The 12,030-nt window shown below is 50.6% G+C and overlaps 1 protein-coding gene across 4 annotated transcripts in view; it reads right to left on the minus strand.

Moving 5' to 3' along the window:
- LOC110518262 (phosphopentomutase) overlaps positions 1 to 10,922 on the minus strand; it is a 22,535-nt gene extending 11,613 nt beyond the window's left edge. For 3 of the 4 annotated variants that reach the window (XM_090209807.1, XM_090209808.1, XM_090209810.1), the window contains exons 1-7: positions 10,079 to 10,922; positions 7,955 to 8,122; positions 7,203 to 7,397; positions 4,368 to 4,451; positions 3,729 to 3,922; positions 2,365 to 2,554; positions 1 to 56 (exon numbers count right to left, since the gene is read on the minus strand). The exon at positions 1 to 56 is cut by the window's left edge and continues 42 nt beyond it. In XM_090209807.1, coding sequence (XP_090065933.1) covers positions 1 to 56; positions 2,365 to 2,554; positions 3,729 to 3,922; positions 4,368 to 4,451; positions 7,203 to 7,397; positions 7,955 to 8,122; positions 10,079 to 10,153 — 962 coding nt within the window. In that variant the 5' untranslated portion in view covers positions 10,154 to 10,922. Of the gene's footprint in view, positions 57 to 2,364; positions 2,555 to 3,728; positions 3,923 to 4,367; positions 4,452 to 7,202; positions 7,398 to 7,663; positions 7,777 to 7,954; positions 8,123 to 10,078 lie in introns of those variants that run through there. The other variant, XM_090209809.1, reaches the window with a different exon arrangement.
- Positions 10,923 to 12,030: the final 1,108 nt, after the last annotated feature.

A 12,030-nucleotide genomic window follows, 5' to 3' on the forward strand; every position in this document is an offset into this window, starting at 1 on the left:
TCGTTGGCCAGAACTACAGTAGCTCCCTCCCTCTCCGCCAGGGCAAACGACAGGGTCTGTAGGACGGACACACACACCGTTAAAACACACACACACACACACACACACCCCTTCTAGTGGTATCATAGTGGGAAAGCAGAGATACAGACTAGATGTCTCGTCTGTAGTAGGATTATAGTGAATGGAAACACATCGGGCTTCAGAGAGACAAACAGGAGAACAACAATGTGATTTAAACACCTTCTCTGCCCTAACTAGAGGGATGAGACTGAAAACCAGGGTACACGGTAGAGAGGGGTGGTCCTGTCCCCTCCCCTCCTCAGGGTAGACGGTAGAGAGGGGTGGTCATGTCCCATGATGACACTGTGTTGTCTAGAGACTAGTTCTATATTACACGGTAGAGAGGGGTGGTCCTGTCCCCTCCCCTCCTCAGGGTAGACGGTAGAGAGGGGTGGTCATGTCCCATGATGACACTGTGTTGTCTAGAGACTAGTTCTATATTAGACGGTAGAGAGGGGTGGTCCTGTCCCCTCCCCTCCTCAGGAAAGACGGTAGAGAGGGGTGGTCATGTCCCATGATGACACTGTGTTGTCTAGAGACTAGTTCTATATTACACGGTAGAGAGGGGTGGTCCTGTCCCCTCCCCTCCTCAGGGTAGACGGTAGAGAGGGGTGGTCATGTCCCATGATGACACTGTGTTGTCTAGAGACTAGTTCTATATTACACGGTAGAGAGGGGTGGTCCTGTCCCCTCCCCTCCTCAGGGTAGACGGTAGAGAGGGGGGGTCCTGTCCCATTATAACACTGTGTTGTCTAGAGACTAGTTACACGGTAGAGAGGGGTGGTCCTGTCCCCTCCCCTCCTCAGGAAAGACGGTAGAGAGGGGTGGTCCTGTCCCATTATAACACTGTGTTGTCTAGAGACTAGTTCTATATTATATAGGACCCTCTCACCTACTCAGGGTTGATATGACTGACCAGGACCCCCCTCACCTACTCAGGGTTGATATGACTGACCAGGACCCCCCTCCCCTCCTCAGGGTTGATATGACTGACCAGGACCCCCCTCCCCTCCTCAGGGTTGATATGACTGACCAGGACCCCCCTCACCTACTCAGGGTTGATATGACTGACCAGGACCCCCCTCCCCTCCTCAGGGTTGATATGACTGACCAGGACCCCCCTCACCTACTCAGGGTTGATATGACTGACCAGGACCCCCCTCCCCTCCTCAGGGTTGATATGACTGACCAGGACCCCCCTCCCCTCCTCAGGGTTGATATGACTGACCAGGACCCCCCTCACCTACTCAGGGTTGATATGACTGACCAGGACCCCCCTCCCCTCCTCAGGGTTGATATGACTGACCAGGACCCCCCTCACCTACTCAGGGTTGATATGACTGACCAGGACCCCCCTCCCCTCCTCAGGGTTGATATGACTGACCAGGACCCCCCTCCCCTCCTCAGGGTTGATATGACTGACCAGGACCCCCCTCACCTACTCAGGGTTGATATGACTGACCAGGACCCCCCTCCCCTCCTCAGGGTTGATATGACTGACCAAGACCCCCCCCCCCCTCCTCAGGGTTGATATGACTGACCAGGACCCCCCTCCCCTCCTCAGGGTTGATATGACCGACCAGGACCCCCCCCCCCCCCCCCCCCTCCTCAGGGTTGATATGACTGACCAGGACCCCCCTCCCCTCCTCAGGGTTGATATGACTGACCAGGACCCCCCCCCCCCCCCTCCTCAGGGTTGATATGACTGACCAGGACCCCCCTCCCCTCCTCAGGGTTGATATGACTGACCAGGACCCCCCTCCCCTCCTCAGGGTTGATATGACTGACCAGGACCCCCCCTCCCCTCCTCAGGGTTGATATGACTGACCAGGACCCCCCCCCCCCCCCTCCTCAGGGTTGATATGACTGACCAGGACCCCCCTCCCCTCCTCAGGGTTGATATGACTGACCAGGACCCCCCTCCCCTCCTCAGGGTTGATATGACTGACCAGGACCCCTCCTCCCCTCCTCAGGGTTGATATGACTGACCAGGACCCCCCTCCCATCCTCAGGGTTGATATGACTGACCAGGACCCCCCTCCCCTCCTCAGGGTTGATATGACTGACCAGGACCCCCCCTCCCCTCCTCAGGGTTGATATGAGTGACCAGGACCCCCTTCCCCTCCTCAGGGTTGATATGACTGACCAGGACCCCCCCTCCCCTCCTCAGGGTTGATATGACTGACCAGGACCCCCCTCCCATCCTCAGGGTTGATATGACTGACCAGGACCCCCCTCCCCTCCTCAGGGTTGATATGACTGACCAGGACCCCCCCTCCCCTCCTCAGGGTTGATATGACTGACCAGGACCCCCTTCCCCTCCTCAGGGTTGGGGTATTTGACGGTGGGGAACTCAGGGTCAGGGTCTTTCTGCTCCTCTACGGCGTACGGGGGTCGGAGGTCAAAGGCCTTGAAAGCTGATTGGACGAAGGCGTGTCCGACTCCGTGCACGGAGGTGTGCACGATCTTCACCTCTGAACTCTTGTTGATGTCCCTGAAAGGAGGGGAGACGGGGGTTAGAGGGGTTGTTAGAGGGGGAGACGGGGGTTAGAGGGGGTGTTAGAGGGGGTGTTAGGGGTTAGGGGGGAGACGGGGGTTAGGGGGGAGACGGGGGTTAGGGGGGAGACGGGGGTTAGGGGGGAGACGGGGGTTAGGGGGGAGACGGGGGTTAGAGGGGAGACGGGGGTTAGAGGGGAGACGGGGGTTAGAGGGGAGACGGGGGTTAGAGGGGAGACGGGGGTTAGGGGGGAGACGGGGGTTAGAGGGGAGACGGGGGTTAGGGGGGAGACGGGGGTTAGAAGGGTTAGGGGGGAGACGGGGGTTAGAGGGGAGACGGGGGATAGAGGGGAGACGGGGGATAGAGGGGAGACGGGGGATAGAGGGGAGACGGGGGATAGAGGGGAGACGGGAGATAGAGGGGAGACGGGAGATAGAGGGGAGACGGGGGTTAGGGGGGAGACGGGGGTTAGAGGGGAGACGGGGGTTAGAGGGGTTAGAGGGGAGACGGGGGTTAGAGGGGAGACGGGGGTTAGAGGGGTTAGAGGGGAGGCGGGGGATAGAGGGGAGACGGGGGATAGAGGGGAGACGGGAGATAGAGGGGAGACGGGAGATAGAGGGGAGACGGGGGTTAGAGGGGTTAGAGGGGAGACGGGGGTTAGAGGGGTTAGAGGGGAGACGGGGGTTAGAGGGGTTAGAGGGGAGACGGGGGTTAGAGGGGAGACGGGGGTTAGAGGGGTTAGAGGGGAGACGGGGGTTAGAGGGGAGACGGAGGTTAGAGGGGAGACGGAGGTTAGAGGGGTTAGAGGGGAGAGAGGGGTTAGAGGGGAGACGGGGGTGAGGGGGAGACGGGGGTTAGACGTGTGTGTGTTACCTGAGGTGTGTGTGTGTTACCTGAGGTGTGTGTGTGTGTGTGTTACCTGTGGTGTGTGTGTGTTACCTGAGGTGTGTGTGTGTTACCTGTGGTGACAGTGCTGTTGGATGGTCCTGTAGTACTCTGTGTGTTTGTTACCTGTGGTGTGTGTGTGTTACCTGATGTGTGTGTGTGTGTGTTACCTGTGGTGACAGTGCTGTTGGATGGTCCTGTAGTACTCTGTGTGTGTGTTACCTGTGGTGTGTGTGTGTTACCTGAGGTGTGTGTGTGTTACCTGAGGTGTGTGTGTGTGTGTTACCTGTGGTGACAGTGCTGTTGGATGGTCCTGTAGTACTCTGTGTGAATGTCTTGGAACGGGTCCTTCAGCAGAGGGCTGTGAGAGAGAGAGGTAATGTCCCAGGACTCAGGCCAGGGCTCCAGGTTAGCCTCGATGGCTACAGAGATGCCCTTATCATGGGGCGGCACGATCTGGGCACCGTTCTCCCAATACACCTGAGAGAGGGAGGGGGGAGAGACGGGGTGGGGGGAGAGAGAGAAGGAGAAAGAGAGAGGAGAGAGAGAGAAGGAGAGAGAGAGAGAGAGAGAGACAGAGAGAGAGAGAGAAGAGAGAGAGAGAGAGAGAGAAAGAGAGAGAGAGAGAGGGGGGGAGAGAGAGAGAGACAGAGAGAGAGGAGAGAGAGAGAGAAGAGAGAAAGAGAAAGAGAGAGAGAGGGGGAGAGAGAGAGGGGGAGAGAGAGAGGGGGAGAGAGAGAGAGAGAGAAGAGACAGGGAGGGGGGAGAGAGAGAGAGAGAGAAGAGACAGGGAGGGGGGAGAGAGAGAGAGACTACTTTACACTGCTCTAATACACCTAGAAACTGCTCAACAGAAACAGACCAATACACCTGAGACAGGGACCTAATCAATCAATAACATTATCAATAAGAAAATGAATGTTACCTTGTAGCCGTTGTCCTGTTTGGGGTTGTGGGAGGCGGTCACCATGACGCCAGCACACAGACCCAGATGAGACACAGCGAAGGGCTGGAGAGAGGGAAGACACACACACACGCACGCACGGTATGATTCCAGTTTATTAATATAGGAGAGGACTATGAACCCAGCCAATAGGCGTCACTGGGAAACACCTGCCTGTGAAGGAACAGCCCACTAGCCTGTCGTGTGTCCATGTGACGTGTGTATGATCTAAGAACAGCCCACTAGCCTGTCGTGTGTCCATGTGACGTGTGTATGATCTAGGAACAGCCCACTAGCCTGTCGTGTGTGTCATACGTGTGTATGACCGAGGAATGGCCCGCTCCGATTGGCTCACAGATTGTTTTGGAAGAGATCCCAGATTGGCTTGATCCCAGGGCCATAGGGATCAGTAGGTTTGAGTGTGTGTGTGTGTGTGTGTGTGTTTGTCTGTTTATTGTACCCTGCAAACAGCAAAAAAATTAAAAAATAAACTCTCCAGAGACAGGTGAAAGGTCAACTTAAGACTCCGCCTGGTAAAAGCGTGGAAAGTCGAGGCCCCTACACTGCGGTAACCCTTGGTTACTGAATATCATGGAGTTGGTTACCCTTGGTTACTGAGTATCATGGGGTTGGTTACCCTTGGTTACTGAATATCATGGAGTTGGTTACCCTTGGTTACTGAGTATCATGGGGTTGGTTACCCTTGGTTACTGAATATCATGGAGTTGGTTACCCTTGGTTACTGAATATCATGGAGTTGGTTACCCTTGGTTACTGAGTATCATGGGGTTGGTTACCCTTGGTTACTGAGTATCATGGAGTTGGTTACTGAATATCATGGAGTTGGTTACCCTTGGTTACTGAGTATCATGGGGTTGGTTACTGAGTATCATGGAGTTGGTTACCCTTGGTTACTGAGTATCATGGGGTTGGTTCCCGAGTATCATGGAGTTGGTTACCCTTGGTTACTGAGTATCATGGGGATGGTTACTGAGTATCATGGAGTTGGTTACCCTTGGTTACTGAGTATAATGGAGTTGGTTAAGCCTTGGTTACTGAGTATCATGGAGTTGGTTAAGCCTTGGTTACTGAGTATCATGGAGTTGGTTACTGAGTATCATGGGGTTGGTTACCCTTGGTTACTGAGTGTCATGGAGTTGGTTAAGCCTTGGTTACTGAGTATCATGGGGTTGGTTACCCTTGGTTACTGAGTATCATGGAGTTGGTTAAGCCTTGGTTACTGAGTATCATAGAGTTGGTTAAGCCTTGGTTACTGAGTATCATGGAGTTGGTTAAGCCTTGGTTACTGAGTATCATGGAGTTGGTTACTGAGTATCATGGGGTTGGTTACCCTTGGTTACTGAGTATCATGGAGTTGGTTAAGCCTTGGTTACTGAGTATCATGGGGTTGGTTACCCTTGGTTACTGAGTATCATGGAGTTGGTTAAGCCTTGGTTACTGAGTATCATGGAGTTGGTTAAGCCTTGGTTATTGAGTATCATGGAGTTGGTTACTGAGTATCATGGGGTTGGTTACCCTTGGTTACTGAGTATCATGGAGTTGGTTAAGCCTTGGTTACTGAGTTTCATGGAGTTGGTTACTGAGTATCATGGGGTTGGTTACCCTTGGTTACTGAGTATCATGGAGTTGGTTACTGAGTATCATGGGGTTGGTTACTCTTGGTTACTGAGTATCATGGAGTTGGTTACTGAGTATCATGGGGTTGGTTACCCTTGGTTACTGAGTATCGTGGAGTTGGTTACCCTTGGTTACTGAGTATCATGGAGTTGGTTACTGAGTATCATGGGGTTGGTTACCCTTGGTTACTGAGTATCATGGAGTTGGTTACTGAGTATCATGGAGTTGGTTACCCTTGGTTACTGAGTATCATGGAGTTGGTTAAGCCTTGGTTACTGAGTATCATGGAGTTGGTTACTGAGTATCATGGGGTTGGTTACCCTTGGTTACTGAGTATCATGGGGTTGGTTACCCTTGGTTACTGAGTATCATGGAGTTGGTTAAGCCTTGGTTACTGAGTTTCATGGAGTTGGTTACTGAGTATCATGGGGTTGGTTACCCTTGGTTACTGAGTATCATGGAGTTGGTTACTGAGTATCATGGGGTTGGTTACTCTTGGTTACTGAGTATCATGGAGTTGGTTACTGAGTATCATGGGGTTGGTTACCCTTGGTTACTGAGTATCGTGGAGTTGGTTACCCTTGGTTACTGAGTATCATGGAGTTGGTTACTGAGTATCATGGGGTTGGTTACCCTTGGTTACTGAGTATCATGGAGTTGGTTACTGAGTATCATGGAGTTGGTTACCCTTGGTTACTTAGTATCATGGAGTTGGTTAAGCCTTGGTTACTGAGTATCATGGAGTTGGTTACTGAGTATCATGGGGTTGGTTACCCTTGGTTACTAAGTATCATGGAGTTGGTTAAGCCTTGGTTACTGAGTATCATGGGGTTGGTTACCCTTGGTTACTGAGTATCATGGAGTTGGTTAAGCCTTGGTTACTGAGTATCATGGAGTTGGTTAAGCCTTGGTTACTGAGTATCATGGAGTTGGTTACTGAGTATCATGGGGTTGGTTACCCTTGGTTACTGAGTATCATGGGGTTGGTTACCCTTGGTTACTGGGTATCATGGGGTTGGTTACTGAGTATCATGGGGTTGGTTACCCTTGGTTACTGAGTATCATGGAGTTGGTTACCCTTGGTAACTGAGTATCATGGGGTTGGCATGATACTTGGCTTTTTTAAGGGGGGGGTGCCTAATTTCCCAGGGCACCAGGGCCAAACCAACATAGACGTACCACGAAGGGTGTGGGTGTGATGTCACAGAACAGGTGGACAGGGACTCCCCGGCAGGTGAACACAGCAGCCGCCAGGCTGGCAAAACGTCTACTGCTGCCTCCACTGGGAGGGTGGGCACGGGCATCAAACCCTACCACCACCCCCCTCTCCTTCAGACACTGCCCGAAACATTGCTCCAGATACTTACAGAACCCCTGGGGAGAGAGAGAGAGGAGAGGAGGAGAGGAGAGGAAGAGAGAGAGACAGAGAGGAGAGAGAGAGACAGAGAGGAGAGAGAGAGAGAGGAGAGGAGGAGAGAGAGACAGAAAGAGGAGAGAGAGACAGAGAGAGGAGAGAGAGACAGAGAGAGGAGAGAGGAGAGAGAGAGAGAGAGGAGGAGAGAGAGATTTTAATAGAACACTGATGTGTTGACACCACATATTCAGGATGAGCTAATGACCCTGCTGGGTGTGGCTACGACCTGTGTGGTCTGTATGATGGTGAGGTCGTAGGTCATACCTGTGTGGTCTGTATGATGGTGAGGTCGTAGGTCATACCTGTGTGGTCGGTATGATGGTGAGGTCGTAGGTCTTACCTGTGGTCTGTATGATGGTGAGGTCGTAGGTCATACCTGTGTGGTCCGTATGATGGTGAGGTCGTAGGTCATACCTGTGGTCCGTATGATGGTGAGGTCGTAGGTCATACCTGTGGTCCGTATGATGGTGAGGTCGTAGGTCATACCTGTGTGGTCTGTATGATGGTGAGGTCATACCTGTGTGGTCTGTATGATGGTGAGGTCGTTCATGCAGGAGATCCCTGGTCCCATGGCAGCTCTGAGGCCAGCCGTCCCAAACTCCATCCTAGAGCCAAAACACCTCCGCAGCTCCCCAACCGCCCCCTCCTTCACCAGGCCCTGCACCAACGCCACTGTCTGGGGGTTCTACAGGAGGGGAGAGGAGGGGTACATGATCATCTCTGCAGATCCTCTAGAGCCCCCTCTTTGAAAGTTGAGGGAGAGGGCAGTTAAGGGTTGCCTTATTGCCCGGGGTCACACCAGTTGAGTTTGGCCCATTGGGATTTATTTTTAACTGATAACAACCAAAATGCATAAAATCCCAGTAATCTGGTGTTTCTGATTCCTCCCCTGTGTGATGGTGAAAACCGCTATTTTACATTTTACAGGCAATCAAATCATTTTTTTATAAGACTCCTGATTTCACCAATGAGCGAGTGCTTTTCAGACATTAATGTCCAATCCCTGGAGTGTGTGTGTGTACGTGTACAGAATCATCTTTGCAGATCCTCCATAGCCCCCTCTTTGAAGAGGGAGGTAGGGGAAGAAGGGAGAGGGGTGAGGGAGGGGAAGAGGGATGATGGAGGGGAAGAGGGGAGAGGGGTGAGGGAGGGGAAGAGGGGAGAGGGGTGAGGGAGGGGAAGAGGGGTGAGGGAGGGGAAGAGGGATGAGGGGAAGAGGGGTGAGGGAGGGGAAGAGGGGAGAGGGATGAGGGAGGGGAAGAGGGGTGAGGGAGGGGAAGAGGGGTGAGGGAGGGGAAGAGGGGTGAGGGAGGGGAAGAGGGATGAGGGGAAGAGGGATGAGGGGAAGAGGGGTGAGGGAGGGGAAGAGGGGTGAGGGATGAGGGAGGGGAGAGGGGGTGAGGGAGGGGAAGAGGGGAGAGGGGTGAGGGAGGGGAAGAGGGGAGAGGGGTGAGGGAGGGGAAGAGGGGAGAGGGAGGGGAAGAGGGGAGAGGAAGAGGGGAGAGGGATGAGGGAGGGAAAGAGGGGAGAGGGATGAGGGAGGGAAAGAGGGGAGAGGGGTGAGGGAGGGGAAGAGGGGAGAGGGAGGGGAAGAGGGGAGAGGAAGAGGGGAGAGGGATGAGGGAGGGAAAGAGGGGAGAGGGATGAGGGAGGGAAAGAGGGGAGAGGGGTGAGGGAGGGGAAGAGGGGTGAGGGAGGGGAAGAGGGGAGAGGGGTGAGGGAGGGGAAGAGGGGAACTGAAGCCATGTGAGGCAAAAGCATGATAGTAATGTAACACACCACTGTCTACCCCATCTCATCCCCAGCCACATGCCTTTAGACTTATTAAGAGGTAACGTTATGTTAAGAGGATAATATAAATCACATGCACTTCTCCCATTTCTGCCTGATTGGTGGCGTCCCGTTTCCCTTTAAAACACACGAATGAATGCCCCTTGGCGGATGGACGTTGATTACAATGCCCAGCTAAGCTACAGTAGCTCCTCGTAATTGGAGGCCAGTAACTCCAGCTATACTACTGTATGTAGCCAAATAAAACGGGAGTCGGCAAGTACAGGGCTAATGAGTCATTAAGAGTCAGTCCCCATCTATGCAAAACATGTCGCTAAATACAATGTAGCTGACAATAGTCGATACATCCTGTTCTTGAAAGTTGTAAACACCCATCATGGTCACCTAGCTAGTCCTCTCTAGAAATATCCTACGTTGTATTCAAACTACTGACGTTAGCTGGCTATTGTTTCATAAATAACTAACTTGACTGTGTCAATCAATGTCTCTTAAGTTGGGAAAGGGGGGTGATGTACATAGCTAGAAAACCCATGGTTAACTTTTTAGTTAGCTAGCTGACAAGAGAAATCCCAAAACATTGTTGAAATACATATGAGTCGTTTAGCAGACGGTGTTTTCCAGAGAGACCTACAGTAGTGAGTGCATCATGTTTTTAGTAGACATGATAACGTTTGGTCTACTGTGTCCCCTCCGAATTATTATTTTTTTAGCTGTGTACTATAACAATTAAAGTTAGTTAGGGAACTTGTGACTTGGGCCCCCAAAAAAACAGGAAGTTAAGAAACGTTTGAGTTGTTGTTAAAGTAAACGAGCTATAATTTTTTATACCCCCCCCCTCTTGACAACTTACCTTGTCAAACTGCAGCCACTGATTAATGGCTTGGTCCAATTTACTGTCACCAGTCGAGGATAAAACATTCTCCATATTGTTCCTTTTTCCCCCGGTTGTTTTCAGCACCAAAACTTATAATTTTATGACTGTTGAGTTGTACTTACACATTAATAATAAAACAATATCTCGATTAAAAAAAAGAAGAAATGTGAGTTCCCAGGTTCACTTCCGTGTTCAGTGTAAACGGACAAAAACGAGAGGCGGAGACAGTTGATTAAAACGAACTCTAATTGGTCAATGGACTGGACGGGGCTTGCACTTCCGCTTGCGTCACATGGTTTTTTTCCTGTCGTATGGAGAGAAAAAGTAACGTCAACCTCTCTGCTTTTTTGTGTTTTTTTTTATAGACTTTATGTTTTTTTAATCGAGTCTCTGAAATTGCTAAATAATAAGAAACGCTCGTCTAAGGTCCAATATTATAACGAATTATTTTCTGAATTAAGTGTCATTGTCTCATTCTCTATATTCTGTCATAATTAATTCCTGTTTTTATTTTGTTTTGTCTTTTAGGTTCTTGTTAATTCTCGAACGCAATGTCTGTCTGTTATATTTTAAACTTAACCACACTACTAACCTTATGCCTAACCTTAAATTAAGACCAAAAAGCAAAGTTTTCATGAATTTGTACGATAAATCCAAATCTTACTTTGTGGCTGTGGTAACTAGTGGAAACCCGTTTTTTGGTCACGCTCCCCAAGAAATGCTGGCGACCACGACAGAAGTCAAAGTTCAGTTGTCTTGGGGGTGTGGCTGGGGGCGTGGTTTGATGTGGGTGTTTCTTGGCTGTGTTCTTGCCACAACCTTGTGGTCTGTTGTACCTTCTAGGAGGGTCAGTATAGTGGGTGCTGTGGTATGTTGTACCTTCTAGCAGGGTCAGGATATTGGGTGCTGTGGTATGTTGTACCTTCTAGGAGGGTCAGTATAGTGGGTGGTCAGTATAGTGGGTGCTGTGGTATGTTGTACCTTCTAGGAGGGTCAGGATGGTCAGTATATTGGGTGCTGCGGTATGTTGTACCTTCTAGGAGGGTCAGTATAGTGGGTGCTGTGGTATGTTGTACCTTCTAGGAGGGTCAGTATAGTGGGTGCTGTGGCATGTTGTACCTTCTAGGAGGGTCAGGGTGGTCAGTATAGTGGGTGGTCAGTATAGTGGGTGCTGTGGTATGTTGTACCTTCTAGGAGGGTCAGGATGGTCAGTATAGTGGATGGTCAGTATAGTGGGTGCTGTGGTATGTTGTACCTTCTAGGAGGGTCAGTATAGTGGATGGTCAGTATAGTGGGTGCTGTGGTATGTTGTACCTTCTAGGAGGGTCAGGATGGTCAGTATAGTGGGTGCTGTGGTATGTTGTACCTTCTAGGAGGGTCAGTATAGCGGATGGTCAGTATAGTGGGTGCTGTGGTATGTTGTACCTTCTAGGAGGGTCAGGATGGTCAGTATAGTGGGTCCTGTGGTATGTTGTACCTTCTAGAAGGGTCAGTATATTGGGTGCTGTGATATGTTGGGTGCTGGGAATGTGATGAAAGAAATAAAAGCTGAAATAAATCATTCTTTCTACTATTATCATACTATTATTCTGACATTTCACATTCTTCAAATAAAGTGGTGATCCTAACTGACATAAAACAGGGATTTTTTACAAGGATTAAATGTCAGGAATTATTTTTTTAAAAACGGAGTTTAAATGTATTTGGCTAAGGTGTATGTAAACTTCTGACTTCAACTGTAAATACTGTAGAAGGGGAACTGACTTCAACTGTAAATACTGTAGAAGAGGAACTGACTTCAACTGTAAATACTGTAGAAGGGGAACTGACTTCAACTGTAAATACTGTAGAAGAGGAACTGACTTCAACTGTAAATACTGTAGAAGGGGAACTGACTTCAACTGTAAATACTGTAGAAGGGGAACTGA

This window comes from Oncorhynchus mykiss, chromosome 19 (assembly GCF_057628025.1).
Source record: "Oncorhynchus mykiss isolate SJ-2025 chromosome 19, ASM5762802v1, whole genome shotgun sequence".
In the NCBI taxonomy this organism is placed as follows: Eukaryota; Metazoa; Chordata; class Actinopteri; order Salmoniformes; family Salmonidae; genus Oncorhynchus; species Oncorhynchus mykiss.